At 44.3% G+C, this 24,293-nt stretch overlaps 1 protein-coding gene across 20 annotated transcripts; it reads right to left on the bottom strand.

Moving 5' to 3' along the window:
* Positions 1-139: 139 nt before the first annotated feature.
* On the bottom strand, positions 140-22,976 carry PCBP2 (poly(rC) binding protein 2). Of its 20 annotated transcripts, none has more exons than XM_043968127.1 (15): positions 22,326-22,469; positions 20,441-20,586; positions 18,901-18,924; positions 18,776-18,808; positions 18,250-18,366; positions 16,614-16,745; positions 15,650-15,778; positions 14,721-14,807; positions 12,639-12,731; positions 11,482-11,523; positions 10,112-10,184; positions 9,602-9,640; positions 8,589-8,644; positions 7,217-7,386; positions 140-631 (listed from the first exon to the last, which is right to left on the bottom strand). In XM_043968127.1, exons 2-15 carry the CDS (start codon positions 20,507-20,509, stop codon positions 595-597), a joined length of 1,101 nt encoding a protein of 366 aa, XP_043824062.1. In that variant the 5' UTR covers positions 20,510-20,586; positions 22,326-22,469; the 3' UTR covers positions 140-594. The 20 variants fall into 20 exon arrangements, with proteins under 20 accessions (XP_043824062.1, XP_043824063.1, XP_043824066.1 ...); XM_043968128.1 differs by having other exon boundaries at positions 8,589-8,641; XM_043968131.1 differs by having other exon boundaries at positions 8,589-8,641; positions 14,721-14,795.
* Between the last annotated feature and the right edge of the window lie 1,317 nt (positions 22,977-24,293).

Raw genomic sequence — 24,293 nt, 5'->3', positions numbered from 1 at the left:
AAAAGATGAAGGCAACATTTTTAGTTGGGGAAGGGCTCTATATTCCAATCCTCAATGACTGGGATTCCGGATCCCACAGTGATTCAGGTGAGAGGGACACAGACAGAAGGGAGTTAACAGGAATAAAACCCACATGAAGCACCGTGGCATCCAGTTTCTATTCACAAGGAAAAAGCTCCAGTCCATCTTTTAATTTTTTTTTGAAAAATTCCTGACATTACAGAACTAAACTGAAATGTATTAATATTCCACTCTTACATTTCAATGACAAAAACAGAAAAAAAAAATTCATGAGCCCAAAAAAAAAAAAAACCAAAACAAAAAAAAAAACCAAAAACAAAACAAAACAAAAAAAAAACAAAAAAAACAGGGAGAAGCTTATAAAACTAAATATGGTTCTCAGCGTTAACGGCTGAACAGAGAAAGGAATTAAAACGCTGTAATTAAAAAAATCACGAGTGGATGATAAAGTTGTGTAGAAACTGAAAATTTACAAACTATTTAAAACCTGGAATCGCTGACTGTTCAGAAACTACACAGATGGATCATGGGTGGTGAACAGCAGAAGGGGGTTATGGGTGAGTCTGCATTGTTCTAGCTGCTCCCCATGCCACCCGTCTCCGAGGAAAGCCTGCAACACAGAAATAGACAAAGCTTATAATCAGTTTTTCCTTTTTACCCAATAACCCCCATCTTTCCCCCAAATCCTCCTGGGGCATATGTGTGTAGTGAGGTTAAAAAAAAAAACAAAAAACAAAAAACCTCAGAATTGAGAGCTAGGGATGTTATAGCTTCCTGAGTTTTTATTCTAATTCAAATCCATGAAGTAGCAAATGTGTCTTAAATAACAGAATCATGGGGACTGATGGAAAATCTTTGCAGCTAAGGCAGCATTAGAAAAGGACCAATAGGGTTGATGAAGAATAGAACTTGAGATCAACAATTTAATATCTATACTTTCTAAGGGGGTTAGATATAGTATAAACCAGTACTGATCAAAATATGGCCCCAAGGAGCTTTTGCCCTCAGGCTGCCTTCCTAGTTCCAGTGTGATCACTCCTCTCTTTCAAACACAGCCTCTCCCTTCTCTCCCCTGCAGAAGAAATTTACCATTTACACCTAGCCTCGATGGCAGTTTATAATCCAATTGATATGCCATTCTGGGTCTTTAATTAGTAAAGAAATTCAATTTAAGGATCTGTTAACATGCTCTGTATAATGCATGCACTTTAGGGAAGGTTTGAATCGACTGGGAGTCTGGCTGAGGCAACCCTGATTTAGACAGTGCTTTATATGATAAACACATAAAGGCCAGTTTAGCAAAGAAGTTACACTGAAAAATAGTAAAAACAAAGGGCCTTGATCCACAAATCTCTGAGCAAAATTGGCCGTTTTTTAATTCAGAGAGGGCAAAAGGAGGCAAAAGAGGGGGGGGGGGGCGAAGAGATTTGGAGCAATTGAGGTCAGTCAGAACTGCTAGAGAAGGATGAAAGCAGGGGTTCTCTGAGGAAGGAACTGCCGGTTGTGGCCTGGATCCAAGGAAGACAAGAGGCTAAAGCTATTGGAGGAGAATGGATGGAATGGAAGCATAAGAGCAACACTGGTCCCAAGGTCCCAGCAGGGTGAGCTGGGTTACTTGTCCAAGCCCCCACAGAGCCCAAGCTGTCCCTCCTAACTGTGGGGGTGAGATTAGGAAAGGATGTGAGGGAAAGCAGCCATAACTCAATAGAGCCTTTTTTACATTATCTGCCAATATTCAACTGTAGAAAGTGCCACTATTAGTAAGACCACGTGGGGGCGCCCCAAGTCTCTAATTTCTATATGAAAAGGAGAGTTATGTCCTGAAAACCCCCACATCATCTCTGAATTTCCTTTAACTTTCTCTTAGATCCCTCAAGGATCTAAAAGTCCCACTCAATAAATAAGTAGATTAAAAATAGAAGCAGAAGCAGGGGCTAGAGGAGAATGTAGTGGTATCAGAATGCTAAGCACCAATGACAGGATACACTAAGAAAGCAGGGTTATGAGGAAGAGAGGAAATCCTTTCCTCTATTAAACTTTTTAAAAAATAACTTCAACCTGGGAACTAGAGTGGATCATCCTATGGTGGCACACAAGGGCCCACGATTTCTCCCTCCCCTAGGCCAGACCCATTCAGGACACACGCCGAATACACAGGCTTATATCCCGGACTGACACTACATAACAGCAGTATAGAGAAAATGGCCAACAGGATTGCAAGCAATAAATTTAATTGAATACTAACTAAAACTGGAGAGGAAAGTCAATCTGTTCCTTCTCAAACTTCACTCTCTCCAGTGCATCAGGCCTAGTACTCGCCCTCCCAGTATCTTTTAAAGCTAACCACACGCTCCTCTAAGTGGTCAACCACCCTGGAAGCATAAATGATGCCACAGACAAATTCCCCAGCCAACCCCAAATGGATAAAATACTTTAAAAAGGTGAGACAGAATTCTTAATAAAAGAATTTAATTATGGTATAATATCCCTAACTAACCCTTATTTTCTATTTTCCCAGTCCCAGCTTTGACAAATAACGAGTTACATGGACTAATGACTTTTCCTCTGTGCCTGAAGGGTTTTCCTTAGTACAATAAGGGGCTTAAATTAGAACACTAAGATCTTTTTTTAAAAAAATCTAATATTTTCTATAGATCCCCCCCCCATTTTGTTGTTGTTGGGGTGGGTCACAGTGGAATACCCACCTTGAGTATAGAAAAGCAGACTAAGAAACAGCATATGCTCAAAACCCTCTAAAATTATGGGAAGCCACAGGGCAATCAACAAAAATAATAAATCATAGCATGACCATCCCTGCTACAAGAAAAGAATTGAATCTACACCAGCATTTTGTCAATTTTAAGAGGGATAGTTAAGGAAGCTCTTTGATAATACTTATAGGGAATCGGAATTCGAATATACACTGCCACAGGACACCCCTCCTACCTCAAATCCCACCATGGATAAAGTATGGAACCAGAACAACAAGAGAAGTGCATAGGGGTATATACACACACACACACACCTAATTTTCAGGTCAACACAAGGGGCCCTCCCCACCCTTTGCCCCTTAATAGCACATTGATAACTAACACAATTCTCACTGTGGCAATTTTATTACAGCTACACAAAGTTATTTCCAGCCAAGAGGCCTGCTAAGCAACTTAACTAAGAAAGAATTAAAAAAAAAAGTTTAACGGAGTAGCCTTTATTCATTAAACACAGACCCTAACACATTGTCATATTGCAAGGCAAAAAAAGCTACAGAAAGGGGGGAGAAAAAGGGAAAGAGAGAGGGAGAGAAGAGTTGGGGTAGGGAAAGGAAAGGGAGGAAGCAACAGCTACGGCTCTAGATAAGGAATTCAACAAATCACAGACTCTGAAACAGGCAAACACTCAGCTCAACTGGCCTGGACCTAAGCAAGGATCTCCCCCCACCCCCTTCCCCCACAAAAGCACCAAGGAAGGTCACAAGCTCACAATTATTTGGTTTTCACCAAAGTTAACACAAAGGGAAAAAATAAAGCCCAGAAACACTTTTGAAGGGATGCCCCGAAATCTGCCCTCAGTAGGGAGAAAATCTCTGTTTCTCAGCTTTCAGTTTGTTAGTTACGCATGGCACGGCAGAGGTGGTGGTGGTGGCAGCCGAAGCCCCGGGACCCTTAGCAGCAGACACAACATTTAGAGCCAGGAGAGGGATGGGTTTCATGCCAAGCAGACTGGAGACACAAGGGGCGGTCGGAAGAGGGTTGGGGAGGCTGGAGGGTGCGTCGGAGGTCCCCGCTGTGGCGAGCGAGGGGGTGGTGGTGGAGGAGGAAGAAGAAGAAGAAGGGGTGGAGGGTTGAGAGAGGTTGATGCTGAGGTGATCAGGGATCGTGACGGAGGCTGCCTGGGAGGAGGGTTTAGCGTTTTCTAAACTGTAACAGAGGAAAAAAAGGAACAAAAAAAAAACCGGGTGGGTGGAAGGGAAGACCATAAAAAAAAAAAAAAAGTACAGGACATCGGCTTCAGTCATCAGTAAGTGTCTCTCGCTGTCAAACAGGAGGGTCTCAAACCAGCAGTTTTACTAACTACAACATATTCATAGCCCAATCTACCCACCCCCAACCTCCCCTTCCCAACAATCCTGTCTTTAGGATTTTGGCTTCTAGAGCTGCCTAAAACTGAGCCCCTCAGATTTGCTGCTGACTAGTGACCAGCTAAAAAGGAGAGTATGAGGTCAAGATCTTTACCCCCAAGGGCATTAATGTTCTAAACCCTTAAAGAGTCAAACAAATTTGTGGCTCATTTTAAAATCAATGTGTCTTTAGGAAGCATTATTTAATCACCTATCCACTTTCTTAATCACAGAGCCATTTTAAAAAATACACACCCAGGTAGTGTGACCCTAAGTTTGCTTTGACCCTAGCCAGCCCAGCCCAGCATTTCTCATAAGCCACTAAGCAATTCCAAAATTCTCTAAGGAGAGTAGCACCTTGAAAGGAGGTGTTATTGGAGTATTAATCAGAGTTTTCTTGAGTGAAAGCAAGAAGAGAAGCAGCAACAGTAAGGAAATGCTTATTACTGCTTCTACTGATACATACACACTGAAGCCCTGCAAAAGGTGAGAAAAGACCTGAGCTGCACCGTGTCACATGCTTTCTAAAAAAATCTGTGTAGGGAGGGGAGCAAGTCCAAGCATAGCTCATACTCTCCAACCAGGATTTCCCATAACTTCTTTTTTTTTTTTGCTCCCATAACTTTTCTTTTCATGTAGTCTGATAATAAACAAAAGTTAAGCTAGATCTAAAATCCAAGAGGAACCAGGACTCTTACCATCTGGAATTCTTATTTAAAAGGGAGAAGGCTGGGAAAGTATTCTCAAAGTACTGTGGTACACTTGAGGTAGGGGCAAGCTTTATGGGATCTACTCAAAAATTGAGTGCATACAATCTGTTCAATAGGATGACCCAATTTTAGCTATAGCAGGGAAAAATGGGTATTATTAAAATGTGCTACTGTCCAGTAAGAGAGCCAGCACAGAGCAGCACATGAATATTTGCAAACTAGCTACATTCATAGCAAGCTTGCTAAAGGCAAAACAGAACAAGGTAAATTACCTTCAGAATTCAACTACTGCTCAAAACCTGCCCTTCTCAGAAATAAATGACTAACTTAATAAGCAGCATCTCCTCTATCAAGATGACTACCATTTCTCAACATATATGATATAGATGAATATGAAAACTGAACAGAAAACCCTATGATATTCAAATGATCCATTCCACACATACTCAAGTATGCTCACTCTTTAAAGAGCACACTTTTCTATCCAAAAAACCCTACAATATCGCCTACCATCATTTAAAAAAAAGTGAGGGGGCAGCTAAGTGGCGCAGTGGATAAAGCACCAGCCCTGGATTCATAAGGACCTGAGTTCAAGTCTGACCTCAGACACTTGACACTTATTAGCTGTGTGACCCTGGGCAAGTCATTTAACCCTCACTGCCCTGCAAAAATAAATAAATAGAATGTAGAAAGAGGTAAAAAAAAAAAAAAGGGTGGGGCACCTAGGTGGTGCAGTGGATATAGAGCACCAGCCCTGGAGTCAGGAGGACCTGAGTTCAAATCTGACCTCAGACACTTAACACTTACTAGCTGTGTGACCCTGGGGAAGTCACTTAACCCCAATTGCCTCACTAAAAAAAACAAAAGTGAGCAGGAACAAGAGGCAGGAAAAATCACTAGCCATTGACCTATAAGTAATGAATTCAGGAAAGGTAAGAAATCCAAACTACTGCTAGCCACAGGATTTATAATCAAATCCAGGATCAGGAGAACAATGACACAAAGAGATTGTCAGGTCCCTTCCCCTGGATTAAACGTAGGAAATAATTATAAACAAGGATAAACTCCCAATGTGCAGCCCTTTCTGTTTCTGGGGGTTTTGGGGTTTGGTTTTTTTTTTGGTTTATTGGGGGAGGGGGGCGAGAAGGCAGCAAGTTATGGATGGTGACTAAGAATTTACACCCTTGAGGGAAGAGAAAAAGCATAGAAGATGGAGGCAAAACAGAACCAAAACATAAAATGGGGAGAGCAGCCTAAGGCATTAAGACCAACATCTAGGCTACAAAACACAAGGCTAAACATGAGAAGGGAAAAAAACTATTTCCCCCTGTGCCATGTTGTTCAGGGAACTGAGGCAGCCATATTCTGAGGGAAACCTCTGGTTCAATCATCCAGTCAGTTTTGTCATAAGCATCCCCTTGTCTCCAGTCTAAGCTGAGTCCCATATGCTCCAAGTAACCTGTTTAGTATGAAGACATTTGGTGGTCTTTCCATCTTAATAGCTCTATGGAAGGGATCTAGGGGTGTCCTAAGGTCTTAATCATAAGCCTGAAAGACAACATCACATAGAGGAAGGAAAATGCAAATTGCTTCTTCTGGTGCTATCATTTTTTTAGTAGCCACAAAAGCTTATCATTTACAATAGCAGAGTAGCGTTACTTGGTTTCAATAAAAGCAAGGAAAGAATCATGGGCACAAGACTAGATGGAAAAGAGGGAGTTAAAAAACCAAAGTATTCTGTCCAAGTGTGCCCTACTTGAAGCAGAGGGACACAGTTGTGCAATCTCACACTATCATTAAATAACTCTGAGCTTCAGTCCTTGGCTAACAGATGTTCTTCATGAAGTTCTGCCTGTCACATCCCATTTTCCTCTTTAACTCAATTAGAGAATGTTTGCCAACTTTATTCCCAAAATTAAGTTATTTGAAAAAAGTGACCACAAATGGCAATCATGATATAGGAGCCAAGATAGCATCACGTCCATTCAGGTCAATGTGAGAGCCTTACACCACAGCTCTACTACTCTCTTCTGCTTAGTCCCACTAATAAGCTATGTCTCATGCCTCTGCTGAACCTAAGTACCAAGGTCCAGGATAGCTATTCTATTTTTTTCTCATACATTCCTCCTGATCAGGCCAATCCCTTTATATGAGTAAGAGGGGAAATAAGCTAAGCAAACACATCCAAAGAGACAATGTGGCTTCAGTTTAAGACCAGGGATGGTCACCCCCTGCCTCCTTGTACCACCAGCACCTTCTAAGTTAATTAAACTCTGTCAAAGTTTAGAGTCCTTAGCCCCAAGCATAATTTGCACAGACACACATACACACCCCAACCAGAAAAACACCAAATTAGGGGAACCCTTACCTGACATTGATTAGATACTGGGCCAGGCTAATGCTGGCAGCAGATCCAGTGATGGTAACCTGCCTATCAGTAGATCCTTCCACTGGATTGGCAATTTTGATCTGAGCCCCAGACATCTGACGAATCTCATTGATTTTGGCGCCTTGACGCCCGATTATGCAGCCAATTAACTTGGGGAGAGGGGTAGGAAGAGGGAGGGGAGAAAAACAAAAAGGCAAACCGAATTAAGGATAGCTCCATGCCTATCCGAGGAAATCCTATCCTATTCCCCATTGACCCAACTCAGTACAGAGGAAGTGCGTAATAAATCCTTTTTTTGGGTGGCAGTGAGGTGGAGCAGTGGATGGATTCAGGAGTACCTGAGTTCAAATCCAGCCTCAGACATGTGACACTAACTCTGTGATCCTGGGCAAGTCACCTAACACCCATTGCCCTGCCCCACCCCCAAATCCTTTTTTGGGGAGGAGTCTATTATTATTCATATACTTCTATATAATCAGAGGATCTGAACTTTTCCTTTCAGGTCTCCTTTATTATTCCATTTTCTTTCCCACTGTAAAGAATTAATTGTTATTTTGGCTAGAATTAAAAAAACCCCAGCACTGGCCTGGGGCTCAGAGGCAGGCAGGGCAAGGTGCTACACCCACTGGTTGTAGCCATCGCCATGGTGCTGGCACCTCACGTAATCACCACTCGCCCGAAGCCTACATGGGCCTGGCAAAAATTTTTATGACTGGAAGCCCAGTGAGGGCAGTCATAAAAACCTCAAATAACAATTAATTCTTTACACCACTTAAGAACTTCAAAAGTCAGAAGCCCCCAGGGCTTTTGAAGTGTATATGTGCATATATATATATATATACACACACACACATATACATACATAGACAGCTCACCCTAGATCCATATGTAAGCTAAAAATTATACCATGGAAATGTATGAGGACTAAAGGGGACAAAAAAAGGGAAACTACACAAGGCATCTACCTGCATTGGCTGAGATGCAGTTTAGGACACCCCACCCTCTTGCTTCTACTACTTACCAAGCCCTTCTACTATTAACTCAATTCTACAAGCCCCAACTGTTTTAATAACAGCTCAAAAGACAGTGCAAACACTGTTGCGAAACAAAAAAGAAGGGGGGGAAAATCTGCTACCTTGTGTCAGGTCAGTCCCAGGTTTAATTACAAAAAATACCCAACATTAAAAATTCAAGAATGACCTTTGCCTTTAAGAGCACAGGAGTTCTACTTAGGATGAACACTACCCATCCAGTTTGCAATTTTTCTGCCCATTCTATCTTGCCATAATTTCTTCATTATTACCCCAACCATTTAATCTATTGCCTCCCACCGTCTACCAAGTAAACTTACGTCATTTGGAATGGTGAGTTCATGAGAAGTAGTCTGAGCAGATGCATCCAAACCTGCTAAAAGACAGAAGAGACCAGGGAAAATTTAATGCACAGCAGAGAAGGCTTCCACTGTGTAGCACATTAACCTTAATAGGAAACAGAACAGACCACAAAACCCAGCATTGACTGTTGGAATTCATGACTACCTTGGTGAGGCTCCCAAGGAGGAGGAAAAGGTAGATAAATGCTGTAAGTGCTTCCTCCACACGAACCCTTCCCCTCAAAGAGGTCACCTCATTATCACCTTCCTTTCAAACCAGGCCTGCAGCTTAGAGAGGGCACAGGGGACCCTCAACACAGGACCATTTACTAACACCAGGCTTTGTTTGGAAAGCTTCAGCTACCCTCCCAGCCCATCAGCAACCACAGTTGGTGTGTTCCAACTCTGCCAATCTTACCCGATGCCTACTGACACCAGTACCAAGAATACCAGGGCAGCTATCAGGAAGCCAGGGTTTTACTTGGCACACATGCAGAGTTTTGTTTTAAGTACAACCACACCAGTAACACCCCCGTTTTGCCTAGACAAGCTCAAAAGGATAAAAACTGGCAGTCAGATAAGGGGAATTAAGGCAGGGAAGTTCTCTAGACTTCCCCCCTATAAAATGGTCAGCAATTTCTTTTCTTCTTTTTCTTTTCTTTAAAAACCAAGTTTTCCGCCCCCAGCATGAATCCCATTCCCCAGCAATTTCAGAGAGGAGCAGAGGACCTGGACTAAACAAACCAGTCCAAGTGATTAACCCTTCCAGCCCCATCCTGCTCTCAGCTGTGGCTGCTTGTGTCTACAGGTTTTAAAAGGAGGAGGGCCAGATCCATCAAGGGACCTCAGGGAATCAGGCCCACACCAATGCTCTCTCAGCTCCTTTGCCATGTGAAGGTCGCTGGTATGGTTTGTGGGCAGTGAAACAAAAACGACTCCAACCAGTTTATTAATATAACAGTAGAATACTACAGATTTTTTTTAATCATTACCCCAATAGCCTTTCACCTCTGGAGAGCTGGATTCAATGCCTGTTAAGATACAAGTGAAAATGAGTTTGGTGGTCTCGTCCTAATCCCTAAGGGACAATTCATCCTTATTATAAAAAAAACTCTACACAATTTGGCACAATGGATAGTCTCTACCCAGGTCTAGGAATAGCTGGTGGAGAGAAAGGGGGTGCCAGTCAGATCCAGGAGGCAGCAATCAGAACGGGCAAGAAGAAATATCGTCAGCCTACCCTGCGCCTGACAAGCACTCCCAGCCCTCCCCCCCAACCTTCCAGGGCCATTTTAAAACAACTCACCCCAAAAGAAAACCATGTTTAAAAAGAGAGACATTACCTCCTGGGGTCTAGGCACACTAGACAGGCTTTAAAAAACAGCAGGATGCCTGGTATCGCAGTTTTTGTTTTTGTTTTATTACAGAGACAAGCTGGGGCCTTGGGGCCTGGCCTCTGGCTTGCATTATACCTTACAGAACAAATACTGAGGTATCCATACCACTGAATCCGGTGTTGCCATGCGTCATGGGAAAGTGAGACTGTTGCATTGCCAACTGGTGCAGCTTGGTCAACTGCAGAAGAAAGGAGAAAAATAACAGGCTTAAGAAAAGTAACAGTTCAAGACTCAAATCAAAGACTAGTTAGTTATATTTAAGAGACAGAGAAATACCCAAGCCACAAAAATTGTCCCATCTCCCCCCCACAATATCCCACTAAAAATGGGAGGCTTCAATAATTCCTAGGGATGGATGGGCACTCTCTTGGGACAGGAAAGGGAGGGTGTGAAAAAGGGAAGAAAAGAAACAAGCTCAAGTTAGATGCTAAGTAGGAGCACCCACCCCACACCCCCTCTTCTGAGTGATTCTCCATGGAGGCCTCTGCAGCCAGTGCAACAGTTGCCCCAGGGACAAGCACACACAAAGTAGGAAAACAAGCTGTGCAGTTGGGTACTAGGGAAAACACACCATGCAGGATTCTGTCAGTACTGGGAAGAAGGGAGGGAAGTTAGAGGGCAGGGAGACTGTAAGGAGGGGAGATTAAGAAATCAAATTATGTTTGGCATTAGCCCGACCACTTCTCAAAAACATGTCTAAAAAGCTACATAAAACTACCTCTTCTACATAAAACTACCCTGCTGCTGCAAACAATTCCTCCATATCTCTTTTCCCCTCACAGGGCTTCCCACTAAAAGAATACCAATTTCTCAATTCCCCAAGGCTAATGCTCAGCTCTTAAAGGATTAGTAAGGTTGAAGGAAGAATATAAGAGAAGAAATGCCCAAATCTGAGCACCAGAATCTCTGCAGAACACTTTCATTTCCCAGTTTAATGGAGGAGCAGAATTGGGAAATTTCAGGTTCCTGTCCCATCCCTATTAATCAGTAAGTACCCTTGACCCACCTTCCCAAGACTCTGGGAATATTCTGGTCCCACCCCCACCCCCAGAAATAGAAAGAGGGCTACATGCGAGGAGTTGGTCAAGGAAAGAGAGAGGAAGGGATCCCAGCCCACTACATCAATCAAAATCTGCTGTGCCCTGAGAGAACAATGACAATTTATCATGGAGTGTCTGCTTTGTTTTCTCTTTAACACAGGGCACTAGAACCAGATGGGGTTAAGTACAAGTTGTATATCTTTGGGCTGCCCCTTTCAGATGGGTACAAATGCCAACAGGGAAGAGGAGGTGGCATAATGCCCTGATGTGATCTCTTAAATTAGCATTTAAGGACTTAAGCCATGGAATCATATTTTAAGGAAAACAACTTGTTTTAAATCACATCTGATTTTAAAACCCAGCTCACTTCCGGCCACTCGGGAAAATTTGATGGGAGAGGGAGCTTTCAAAACAAGAAGTGAAAACAAAACTTACATCTGGCTGTGGAATGGCATACTGTCCTTGAATGGTATAGGCCTACAAAAGGAGGAAAACAGTCCTATTAAAAACCAATCGTGGACAGCCACCCAATGGGGGGGGAAAAAAGACAAAGATTTCAACTAGCCAGGAAGCCAGAGAGCTGAACTGGAGGAACAGGGGAGCCAGGGATTCAGGTGGTAGACAGGTATCTCCTACCCGTGAATGGGCCTGTATTTGGCCTTGCATGGACACTGAGCACGACCTGTTTATTCTGGGGAGCCTGAGGGAAAGGAACTGAGGTCCTTGCAAATATGAAGTGTATACAGATCTGCTGTTTCTCAATGGAAATGTGAGAAGTCACAAAGGAAATTATGTCCTGACTGACCAACCCTCCTCCTCCTTCTCCCTGGGTACACAACATCCTTGGAGAAAGGGGAGACTTATCACTCCTCAACCCCAACAACCCTGTGGTTATCCCCTCTTCTCTAGGTGATATGAATGACTTGTGTCTATGTGATGTCTTGAGTCACTACCCTGTCCCTATCCCTCTGCTTGCTCTATAGTCTTCTAAAAGAACTCTGATGCACTGGAAAGCTAGCTGGACCCCTGAGATTTGGGAACTATGCAGATGAGTACAGTGATTTCTGTACTCACACCTTACTTTCTGCCCCCTCCCCTACACAGTAGCCACTTGTAGCATCCACTATCCCTCTTCCCACCACCACCACAACCTCCCCAATAAGTTAGCTGGGCCTTTGGGGCAGTGGGGTAGGGGTCAAGAAGGGAAGGAAGAGATGGGAAGTGAGGGAGGGAGGTGGGAGCGGCTGGTTAAGAAGATGTTCTGAAGCATCTCAAGCTTCTCCCATCAGCTGCCAGTTCCCAAGTGCACCCAGGTAGGGGTGGGAGGAGGGTGGAAATGGGGTAGAAGGAAGTGGGAATGGGTGGGGAAAGGGGTTGAACAACAACAAAAAAAAGAGTTGGTGTTACCATCTGATGGGCTACGCGGCCTGTGTGAAATGAGGTTGGGGGAGGGGGGGGTCAGTCCAGGTCCCCGTGGACAGGTGGTGTCCACAGCACAAAAATCACCAGCGCCACTGGCCCCCCTCGTGTTGGCAGTCTCGGCTGAGGCGGAAGGATTGAGTGAGCCTTGGAGACTGAACATCCCCTCTCACCTCTAGAGGTGGTCCCTCCAGGTCAGGGTTGAGGCACATGGACGGGGTGGTGTGGGGAAAGCTCGCACTGTCGCTGCCTGTGCTGTACCTGTCCTGTGGATAAATAGAGGATTTCAGTCTCCAGGGCTGTCAATCCGGCACCTTGTCACCAGCATGAAATTCACACAAAAAAAGTCGTTTAATTTTTTTTTTCCTTTTTCCTTTAAAAGGAGCTCACAACATGGTTTGAACGAGCCGCAGTGTTTTCTCTTTCTTTCTTTTTTAAAAAAAGTTACCTAGTGGCAGATTTCACGCCGCGCGCTTGGGCTGTTTTTCAACAAAGGGACAGGGATGGAAGAGCTTAAGTAATCAGACCTAGGGCAGTTCCAGGGATTTTTTAGGGAGTAAAATGACCCTGGAGTCCACTCTACCACATAGGAGCAGAAGGGACGTATGTCCACTTGTGGGCAGACTGGAAGCTGGTCCAAACAAAAAGGCCACTGAGAAGAATGCTCCAGGGCCGGCCCACTCACGGAAGAAGCTGCAAGCCTTTTAGAGGGTGGTCAACTGAAAGGGAATTGCCAGGGAAAAAGGGAGGGGAGGAAAGAGAGGTATGAAGGGGAAGGTGGTAGGTTGGGGGAACGGAAAGGAACTGAAAGCAGGACATGTGAATGGACCGCAACAACTGCTGCCCTATAGCCTGGGACTAAGTGCAAGTCCCAAGCCAGGATTGGAAAATCCAGGAGTGGTAACCCGGACCTCCAGTTTAGAGTAGAAAATCCTTAGCCTACCCCTCCTTACTGTACTAACTGGGTCTCTGCTTAGCCCACCTATCTGCCCCTGTCTCTCAAAACCAGTTTTCCATGGTGGTGCATGAATGCTAACAGTGAATGTAAAGTGTACCTACTGAATGAACCAGAGGTATAGTGATTTGCCTTCAGGGCCCTGTGAAAGTCTTTAGATTTCCAAGTCAACCTAAACATTGTGCCAATTCTCTCAAAATGTGAATGAGATGGACCTCAGGACTATGATGTTCTGATCCCAGGCCCCTCTGGTTTCCCCTTTATATCTGGTTCCAGGTCAAATGGAAACAAGGTAGAACTGGTAAGCAGAGGTAGAAAACAGGTCATGCTCGGGGTGGAAAAAGGCTCAGCTCCATCCACTTGCCCCAGCCAGCTACCAAGGTAACAAGTTATGTTTTCAAGTTGAACCCCAATGCTCCCATTCTAGCCTACCTATTATTACTTCAAATCTTAATGAAATGGCTCTTGTAATAGGGTGCTGGTCAATTCCCCTGTGATATTCACAAGCATGGCCTGGGTTTAAACCACATTGCAGGAAGCAAATTTAAGGGACTATTGGAGTAAAAAGGGTGCTTTGGTGCCCTCAGAGGTACTAACACCAATGCAGACAAACAAGCTCCCTTCGATTCTTATGCACTGCCCTAACTGAGTAGCATAGATACCATGTGGGTTCAGAACCAGTGCTTAGGGAGGTTAAGAGCCTGGGAGACAACACACTGGAGTTTGGGGGTAAGGGGATAGGAGCAGGGGAGGTGAGGTGGGGGGGGGAGGGGAAGTTTGTAGGACACTCAAGTTCAGGACCCTCTGTTTGACAGACCACCGTCCAGATAATCTTCCTTCAGATAATCTTCCAGAGAGGTCTAGTCCTTTAAGACCTCTAACAAGACCTCCCATTTTAGTAAGAATCATTTGGATCATCCCATTTTAATCAGAATATGACTGGGGTGTGTGGGGGGAGGGGAGATGGGGAAGTGACAGATTATTTAACCCTCTCTCTGCTAACCCATCCTCCCACTAGTTTCCACTCTCCAAATAACAAAGACCTCTTCAGAGTGCCTACAGAACTTCCAAAATCTGATGAAAATTAAAGAGGGGCTCAATATAGCTTTCTCTAAGAGGAAAAAAATGTTTATTTTTTAAACTCAAAAAGGAAAACAAAATACAAAAAGCAGGAGGGTCATCTGGTGACCTGAGTACAGCAAGCATGCAGAGTGGCCTGGTGTGTCACTGGCAAAGTTGGCAGCTGAATATAACTTACCCGCCCCGCCCCAGCAATGCCCACAAAATTCAAGTTTCTTACCTGACCACCTGCAAAGATGACTGGAGAGCTGGACGGCTTGGGCCGGTACGGGATGGTCACGCCCTTCGGGGGAGACTGGGAGAGAGTCAGAGGGGAAAAAAAACAAAAAGAGATAAGGTTTCAAAGCTGTTTCAGCTGTGTGGCTAATGCTCACACAGGTCACAATAAAAAACATAGCAAATCACCCAGTCTTTAATATAAATGGGTTCTGCCTAAGTATAAACCTAAACAGTTTGAGGAACATATAGTTCTAGCACTCAAACCAAAATGGTCACCAAAAAGATCTTAAGCTATACTGAAAATGATTCCACATAAGAAAACCTGAGTATGATCTGGTTTCATTTAACAAATAAGCCAAAGATGTTCTGGGCCATCTAGACCAAAAAGTTAAATAAAAACCAGAAGTTTGTTTCTGTATTGATTACAGGTCTGGGGGGGGGGGAGGAGGGGTAGCAGTGTCTGGCTGTTTTATGCAGACCATTACTTTAATTTCTGGTTTTAAATTTCCTTTTTCTTTTTTAATAAAACCAAATCCAATTTTATAACCTTGAAATGTTCCTTCTTCTAAACCTTTGGGATCTATTTGGGATCAGATCAATAGCATGATGCCAGACTTCATTCTGTCTGGACCTTTTAAAGTTAACCCTTTGTCCTGTAAGCCTAACCTAGGGCATGTGTTATCCACCGTGCCCAATTATTTAACAACCTCCCTCCCCTCCTCCTCTTTGAAGTCCAATGGTAGAGCTCACTGTCCACTCAGTAGTTTCTATTTTAGAGCTCTGGACTTTATAAAGCTGAGGGGAAAGAAAAATATAAATCCACGAATTGATGCTTTCCAAATACCCTCAACCTAATTCTAGTCTGTCTAAATTTACTTTATATCTTGCCCCCCCCCCCAATTCCCCAACAGCATGAGCCTGAGGGCTTACCTCCAACATGACCACGCAGATCTGTTTGACACACTCAATGATAGATTGCGGGATGCCAGCAATAGTGATGGCCCGCTCAGTTGAGTTTGGTAGCATATCCCCTGCCACCTGGACCTGAGCCCCTGTACTCTTTTGGGCAAAAAAAGCAAACAGAAAAAGTTAGAAAAGCACATACTTCATTACCTTCTTACTGCTAACTAGGAAGCTATGTGGCTTATTCCCATTAGCCCACATACCCTTCCCCCTTCAGCACTCTCTTGCTACTCACTCCTCTTCCCCCATTCCAGCTGAAATGGTTTAATCCAAGCTGAAAATAAGTCAGGCTCCAGAAGCCGGGGGCTGAGTAACAGACTAAATTTAACCTGATCCCAAGAAAAGGTTCCTTCAAGACTATGCCTCCAAACTAATGACCTACCTACTCTTTTGCCTTGCCTGGCCAGAGGAAAGAAACTACCAAGGAAGCATGATTCTCTACAGGGTTTGGTTATTTCTCCAGAACAAGTTTTCTCCCAGCAAACAGAGAAGCACCCCACTAGGAGCCATTCAAGTTTCATTAGCATTCAAACTCACCTCCCTCCCACCAGAATTCATGAAATATTTTACTTCTGTAATTCAATAAGAGAATTCCACCAAAAACAGGGTTTCTACTTCCCCATCATACAAATGCTTGATCAAGAAACAAATTACTTCCCCAAATTTACACCTCACATTCTAGTATCACAACTGTCTTGACTCCTAACTCCCAAAGACCCTCTCTTAAACAAAGGCCTAAGAATCAAACTAGTAATAACAACCTCCATCCATCCCATTAATCAACCCCCAAGTAATTGACAGGGTTGAAAAAGGCCCAATAGTTTATTCATCCCAGATCCTGACAATTCTAAAAGCCAAAAAGGCTACAAGCATACTTAGAAGGGGGGAGAATAGTTCAGGCTTCTGAAAGGTACCCCCCAAGAGTGCCAACCTCTCTTATTTCCTTGATCTTGCATCCTCCTTTTCCAATGAGAGAGCCACACTGGCTAGCAGGGACCACAAGCCTCAGGGTGACTGGGGGTCTACTGGCAGCTGTACTATTGGTCATAGAGCTGCTGATGTCCTATAAGAGGAAGGAAGTATGGTCAGGAAACTAAAGGGAAACATCTTCTGCAGTCAAGATGAAACAGTAACTACTAATTAGTGCTTGGCATTCCATGCTAGATCCATTAACTGTAGGGCAGGTTTTCTCTGAGAGACCATTTCTAAGTCAGAGAACTTGCTTTATCCCTTAGTGGATTTCACTGAGTTGTGTCCTTTCAGAAGCAGCTAATAATGAAATCATGTATCTGGAAGAGTTTCTATTTAGACAAAGGGGGAAAAGGCAATTGAATAGTTAGAACCTATCAGTGTCACAGGAAAGAAGTGTGGACTAAAGTCCCACTGTTCCAATGTACAAAACACTATACACTACCCAGATACTACAAACTGTTACCCTGTGTAGCACACTCAGAAAATTACAAAATCCAAAGTATCCACTGCTCAGCAAATGCTTTGATTTTTGAAATGGGAACACGTCTACAGATGGCATGTATATGGTCTGTACTAGAATTAATTCCAAATCACTGAGAGCAGACCTGAGTTCCATCTTTGGATAGCAATACTGTGTCCCTAGGAATCAATGAACCTGATCCAGGAAGCAGCAGGAATCAATCAGGCTGTGAAAGCTAAGAGGTTTCATGCTTGATTTATTAAAAAAAAAAAGGAAAAGACATTTTGACCTTAAAAAGGGTGGGGGAAGGTTTGGAAGAAGAATGTACAGAACAGTTAAGGTTTAGCGGGATTCCTGCTGATTTAAAGGAAAAGTTTCTGGCACTGAAAAGGGTAAGGTTTCAGGTACCATTAAGCATTGACCACAAGCCAAAGCAGCAGCCAGATGAAACCTTTGCCTGTGGTATCAATTGCACAATTGGTTGCAGTAAAGGATGAACAGACTGAGGACAGGACAGCTGATGCAGGTATCTAGTAGATATTCACACTTTTCTTCAGAGAGAAGACCAAAAAAATGTAAGGTACTAATGGTAAACCATGATACCCAGGGAACTGGACAGTGAGGGAAATGTGGCTATTTCCTAGATGTGTAATCTTACAAGCTAAATCACTAAAGCTCCAAGCTTTGGTTTCCTCATCTCTAAACAGAGGGTGTTAGACTCTTTGTTCAATAAAATCCCATCCAGCTCTAAAACTAGGAACTTATCAAGTTTTTGCTTTTGCATACAACCAGAAAGCTCAAGAGATCTGAGGATTGCTTGAGTTATGCTTTATAAATATGAAGCACCATTTTTGTTTTCCAATATGGAGGGAGCTAGATGGTGTGATGGTCACAACAATATTTTAGACTATGATGGTTTGGGTATTTGTTATGAGGGAGAGGGACTGGGTGGATCTAAAAAGGATCTTTACATCTAGATTTGCAGGATGATCAAAGCCTAAAAAACAAAGACAAATTAAGATCCCATTTGGATCTCTAAACACCATGAGGACAATAAAATGCATTTTCTTTTTCTCCAAGAATTTTTTTTTTGGTTAAACAATGAAGGACCCTTGCTGCAGAGTAACAGACCAACCTCTTCCAGTTTGTCAATGATCATAGCAAAGGCTTTAAAGATGGCATTGGTGGGTCCAGCCAGAGTAATTATTCTCTCAGGACAATTCCCTTCTGAAATGTTGATACGCGCACCACTCTGGGGAGAAAAATATAAACATAAGAAATTAAAAGGCAAATGAAAGAAATCAAGTACACAAAATACCCAATGTTCCCCCCACCCTCAAATTAGATTAGGTGTAAAGAGCTAATCATTTGACTCTGGGAAAAGGCAAAGCTATCATTATTCTCAGACCTATTCTGTGCTTGGCTCTCCTCCTCCAGACTACAGCAGCCATCTTAGGTGCTAGATCCAGGCTGAGATTGGACAGAACTACATTTCCCAGCATTCCTTTCTATCACATCAGAATTGCCATTTGCTGCCAGAACAAGCTCAAGTAAACAAGCTAGTAATACCAGTTTCTAATATCTCCTATTGGGACCCTCCTCCCACCTATGCCTAATTTCTGATTCCTTTTCAAAGACTCAGGCCTAAGAAACAAACTTACCTCTTCACGCATCTTCTTGACTGATTCTCCTTTCTGCAATCCAAGGAAAAGACAAGAGTAAACTCCAATTGCTTCACAACCCTAATTGGCTAAACAGTAATTAAGATGAAGTGAACCTGTCTTACCTTTCCAATAATGCTTCCAACTTCCTGCAATTAGGAAAATAATTATCAATAAAAAGAAATACTAAAGAATCTAGTGAAATGCAAACAGTCATTTCTCTGTCCAACTAATCCACTGCTCTCTGGACCTCAAACAGTAACACTGTCTGGAAGGTACAAGGCAACACTGGATTCAATGGGAAGTTACAGAAATCCCAATGATTACCCCAAAGCAGATTTCAGTACTTTTGGGGACACTGAATTCCTTTTCAAAAGGCAGAAATGACTATGGAAGGGGGAAATGGTGAAAGATCATTTGACTATTGGGTAGACTAGAAGACCCTCTTCATATCCCCTTAGTTCTTTGGGGTTTTTTTGGTGAGGCAATTGGGGTTAAGTGACTTCCCAGGGTCACACAGCTAGTAAGTGTCAAGTGTCTGAGACCGGATTTGAAGTCAGGTCCTCCTGAATCCAGGGCCAGTGCTCTGCGCCACCTAGCTGCCCCTACCCTTCCCCTTAATTTCTTTTTTTTGGGGGGGGTGGCTGGGTGAGTCAATTGGGGTTAAGTGGCTTGCCCAGGGTCACACAGCTAGTAAGTGTAAAGTGTCCAAGGCTGGATTTGAACTCAGGACCAGTGCTCTATCCACTGTGCTACCTAGCTGCCCCCCCCTTAATTCCATAACTACTGACTTTTTTCTCCCCCATTTCTACCCTACCCTTTCCAGGGCTTTTTAATGTTCTCATTCAGTAAATTTAATTCAACAAATTTATCACATCTTGAGTGGAAAGCACTAGTCCTGAGATTTTATTGTTACAATAATTCTTGCTAAAGTGCCCTCTCTACCAATGCTAGTCAGTAACCTGCACTGAGAATTTATGACTTGACAACCAGGGTAACAGCCCATTATTATACCCAAGGCAGGACTTGAACTCAGTTCTTCTCCAAGGTCATCACCAAGTTCACTAAGCTGCTTCTCAACTAGTTCAGAAAGACGCAATGTTTAGATAACACTGACAGAAATTAGCCCAACTTGTCATTTTGCTCCCAATCAGCCTTATTCGGCATATTTACATTTATAGTTGTGTTCTCACAAGATGTCTGTCTACAAGTACATATGGGGAAGAATTAGTTCCCCAATACTAGAGGTTTTCAAGCAAAGGAAGAATGACACCTGTGGATTCAGTTTAAATAATAGTTTCACACTTCAAGTGGGGTTCTAACACTCTTTTTTCTTCTTAAAGAGAGTGGTATCCAAAGATTCCCCAATACTGTGCAGATCTCTATCCCTAGTCATTGGGATATAAGGATAGCCTCTCATTATCTTGCCTCAGAAATGTTTCCAACCTTTTCTGGCAAATGCAGAGTCTGAACAAAAAGAATATACCTGTCTTTTTCCTCAACACCTCCCACTTCTCTCTACAATGGTGAGCAAGAGTGCTATAGCTAGGTATCTTGCTGTGCTCATCTCCAGAACTCCAACATAGGCACTCCCCCCCCTCCCCGACTCCTCCCCTAACATTTACTATGACCCAATTTCCCACCAAGGAAGAAGCTGGCACATACCTTTCCATGCATAAGTAGCCGGATGGTGAGAGTGACATTTAATCCACCTTCAATCACACCGGTGTCCATGTCGAGCAGTGTTCTGGGGATTTGGACTTTGTAAAGTGGTCAAGTCTTTGGTCACTGGTGGGAGTGGAAGCCAAAAACTGGAATGGTAAACAGTAACTTTAGTTAAGACTATAAAAATTTAAGAGAAATGATGAGTCTCTCCAAATTAATGTTTTTACTTTTAATCCACCCCTTTGGGAAAAAAAATGGCAGTTACCACCACTAGCCAGAATTTATTCATACATATGACTATGGAATGAATTTCACGGTAGTAATGGCTTTTGCATTAAATTGGCAGAGAATTGCTGATGGTGCACAAGGTTATCCTTCAATAAAACACCATCTTAGGACCAAAGTTACTCTCCAGCTACAACTTCAAAAGACCCTTCTCATGTCTCTTTCCAAACCATCTACAATCTTACCAGTCTGTCTCCTTAAAACTGGAAGCCCCAAGATTTTCACTCTCCTAAATCAAGTCAGACTCCTTACTAGAGACAAATTCTAGGTCGAGACTGGAGTTCCGTCCAGTATACTACTTATAGTAATACATCAACTTTTGATAGGTGATCATAAAAATCACAATTTCACTAATAAGCTATTCTCAATTCAAACTATCTTATTCCCATTAGAGGGTGATTTTTATCACATTCACTTTACAGATTACCAAGATTTTCACATATACTACTACTTGATGCTCCTGACAAGGCAGTACATTAGATATCATTTACTTTAATTGAGGCTATGGGAGTCCAGTGATTTGGCCAATGTCCCAAAATTCTAGTTTTATTATTAGGACCCAAACCTAGTATTTATAGCTCTTTACAAAAAAGACACATGTGCTCTTTCATACCGCTACCTCTCAACCAGAGTTGAAGCAAAAATACATTTCCCACCTATTAAGTGATTTTATCTCACCCACCCCCAAAATCAGATTTAATGACGTTTTTTCTTCTACCATAAAACATGTTTAAATTGTTTCCCCCACCATTTTTTTCTGCAACCTAACACTAGATGTCCCCTCATCCTTCTATTTCCCCAAAGACTTTTCAAACAACTCCCCCCTTATCTCTCATTGACACAGACCTCAGGGACCTCTCTACCTCCTGAAAGCATCAGATGTACTACCTCTTTCTCCTCCTTTAATATGATAAAGTAGGTCCAAACAATTTTGAAAATACTTTAAAATTATTACTGTCTTATCCTCACCCACCACTTTGTAAAGTGGCAAATCACCCCTTGGCTACCAAGAACCTGTTGGAGAAAACTGCTATCTAAAAAAAGAAGGGCCTGGTAAGCTATAGCCAAGAAGTAAGATAAGCATATGAAAGGTGAAGAAAAATAAATTAAATAAAAAGGTTATCACCTATCAGCCTTTTTCTTTTTTTCAAAAGTTTAAGGTCTCTAACATCAAGATTAACAGTCTAAATTTTGAAAGATGTATTTTAGAAAGAAGAAATGATGCTCAACAAAGTTTGAAAGGCCAAGATAAATTTCACCCAATTTTAAACCATTAATTGGATTTTAGGGAACTAGATTTTCTCCTTTTTCTGAAACCTCAATTTCGGGCGTCTTTAACCCCACCCCCTCCCTATTAACCTGGGAGAGGTAGGAGGCTGCATTTTTTTTAACCCCAACACTGCCGACTTTCCAGTCACCTCAGAATGGAAATATGAACGGATGTTAAGCCTATCAATCAAAGGCGTCTACCAATCTCCCACAAACATCTCGATGGAGAACTAAAATGAGAATGATGTTAATCTTTCCCAAGTGTTACCCAATTAATAAAATATCCCATATAACCTTTTGGGGGGGGCGGGGGAGGGGGGGTGCAGTCTACCCTTTCTCCATCGATCCTGACACTCCGTCACTTCTCATCCGGGCATTTCCCACTTTTAAAAAATTCCTCCACCACCACTATTCCCCCCCCCAAAAAAAGGGGGGAAAGAAAAAAATAAACGGCTCGGACGGGGGAGGGCGCTGCGGTCCGGGGGGAGGGGCCGGACCAGCGGCGCCTCCTCGTGTGGCTGCGCCAGCAGCCGCCCCCCGCGGGGAGCCGCGCTCACCCGCCCGGCCAGCCGGCCATCGCCTCACCCCCGCCCCCCGTCAACCAACAAACCCGCCGCCCCCCCCAACCTGCCGCGCGCGCGCCCTCCCTGACTCTTGCGCAGCCGCCGGAGAGGGGGGGGGGGGATGAAAAAGGGCCTTGCGCGCGGCCTACTAGGCCGCGCCGAAGCCAGGGCCTCGCGTGAGCCGCCAGGCGGGCGGGGTGAGGGGGAAAGCGGTCACGCGGTGTTACGCGAGGCCGGGGCTCGTGACGGGGCCTAAGGCCGGCTAACAGGTAAGGGGGGGAGGGGAATAAGAAATAAAGTCAGAGGCGGAGGGGGAGTTCTGAGGCTTACCTTCGGGCGCGAGGCGAGTGAAGGGAAAAGGGGGAGCGGGCGGGAAAGGGAAGGGCGGGAGGCCAGGGGCGGAACAATAGGGGCGGGCGGGAAGGCGAGGGGGCACCCACGGGCGGGCGGAGGAGGAAGGGGGGGGTGGAGGAGGAAGGGGGGAGAGCGACCCCGGGGCGGGTGGAGGGCGGCGGAGGGCGGGCGGGCGGAGGGCGGGCGGGCGGGCGGGAGAGGGCGCGGGCTGCGGCTGCTCCGGCTGCTGCCTCTGCTGGTCTGGGAGGGGGACGGGGCGGAGCGGCCCGCTTTCAACCCCGCGCACCCTCCGACCCCGGAAGCGCTAACCGCCCCGGGGGCCGGCGAGGCGACGGCAGCGCCCAAACCTCCCCCACGCACAGCGGATGGCCTCCTTTCAGCCTAGAGCGGCCCCATGTGCAGCGTCGGTATCAACGAGACGAAGGCTGATAACAGATTAAGGTGTTGAGCTAGAGCGACACGTTGGGGGGGCGAGGAGGAAAGACGCGACCTCTAGTGGGCAAGGTAGGAAGGAAGGCACTGTAGGTGATCGAGGCAGAAGAGCAGCTAAAACAGACAGGCACGAGAAAGACGGGGGTGTGGGGAGGTGGACTAAAGAGGAGAGAATTGCCAGGGCTAAGAGAAGGGCTGAGAGAGCCAACCAATAGAGGATTATGAATTAGTGCTGTTCCAAGGCCAGGAGAAACTTTTTTAATCCCACCCCCACCCCCGCCCTTTCTCTCTCTCTCTGGTCTGGGTGCAAGGAAAAATATTGGTCAGGAATAGTTCAACCCTTGCGACCTCGCCTAAAGGCAACTCCAGAGAGATGGCCAGTTTTATGGCGGACTCTAGAGAAGGTCTGAGCGAGTGGTCCAGGATTCGACGAATTGGAATGGCACTGGAGGCTTACAAAGCTATACCAAATATACACTCTCTCATCGTGTATTGCTCAGATTCAGGTGGCCACCACCGATGGTTTTCATCACCATTTTACAGATGAGGAAATTGAGGCTCATAGAGAGATTAAGTGATTTGCCCTGGTAGTCACACTGCTCTTAGGAACTGAGGGCAAAATACAAACTCAGATCTTCCCATTGCAAGGCCAGTTCTATTTCTATTACTTTTTCCTATTTGCTTCCCCAAATACCAGTATTTGTTTCTCCAAGAGATCAAGAAGAGATGTGCCACCCCAGCTCCACTCAAACTGATGGAAGCCATCTAAGAAGAGATCTGGGAAGTGATCATGTTGGACTGCTCATTGAGCAAGTGAAGAAACTGAAGTTCAGAAAGTGAGGTGACTTGTCCAAGGTCACCCAGGGAATAATGAAGTGGCAGAGCCCAAATCCTCTGGCTCTAAAGGTGGTGCATGACATTGAGCTTACTCCCTACCTATAACCCTGAGG

This window comes from Dromiciops gliroides, chromosome 5, assembly GCF_019393635.1.
Source record: "Dromiciops gliroides isolate mDroGli1 chromosome 5, mDroGli1.pri, whole genome shotgun sequence".
Classification (NCBI taxonomy): domain Eukaryota; kingdom Metazoa; phylum Chordata; class Mammalia; order Microbiotheria; family Microbiotheriidae; genus Dromiciops; species Dromiciops gliroides.
The sequence above is the reverse complement of the archived record's forward strand: the minus strand, read 5'-3'. Positions and strand labels throughout refer to the sequence as shown.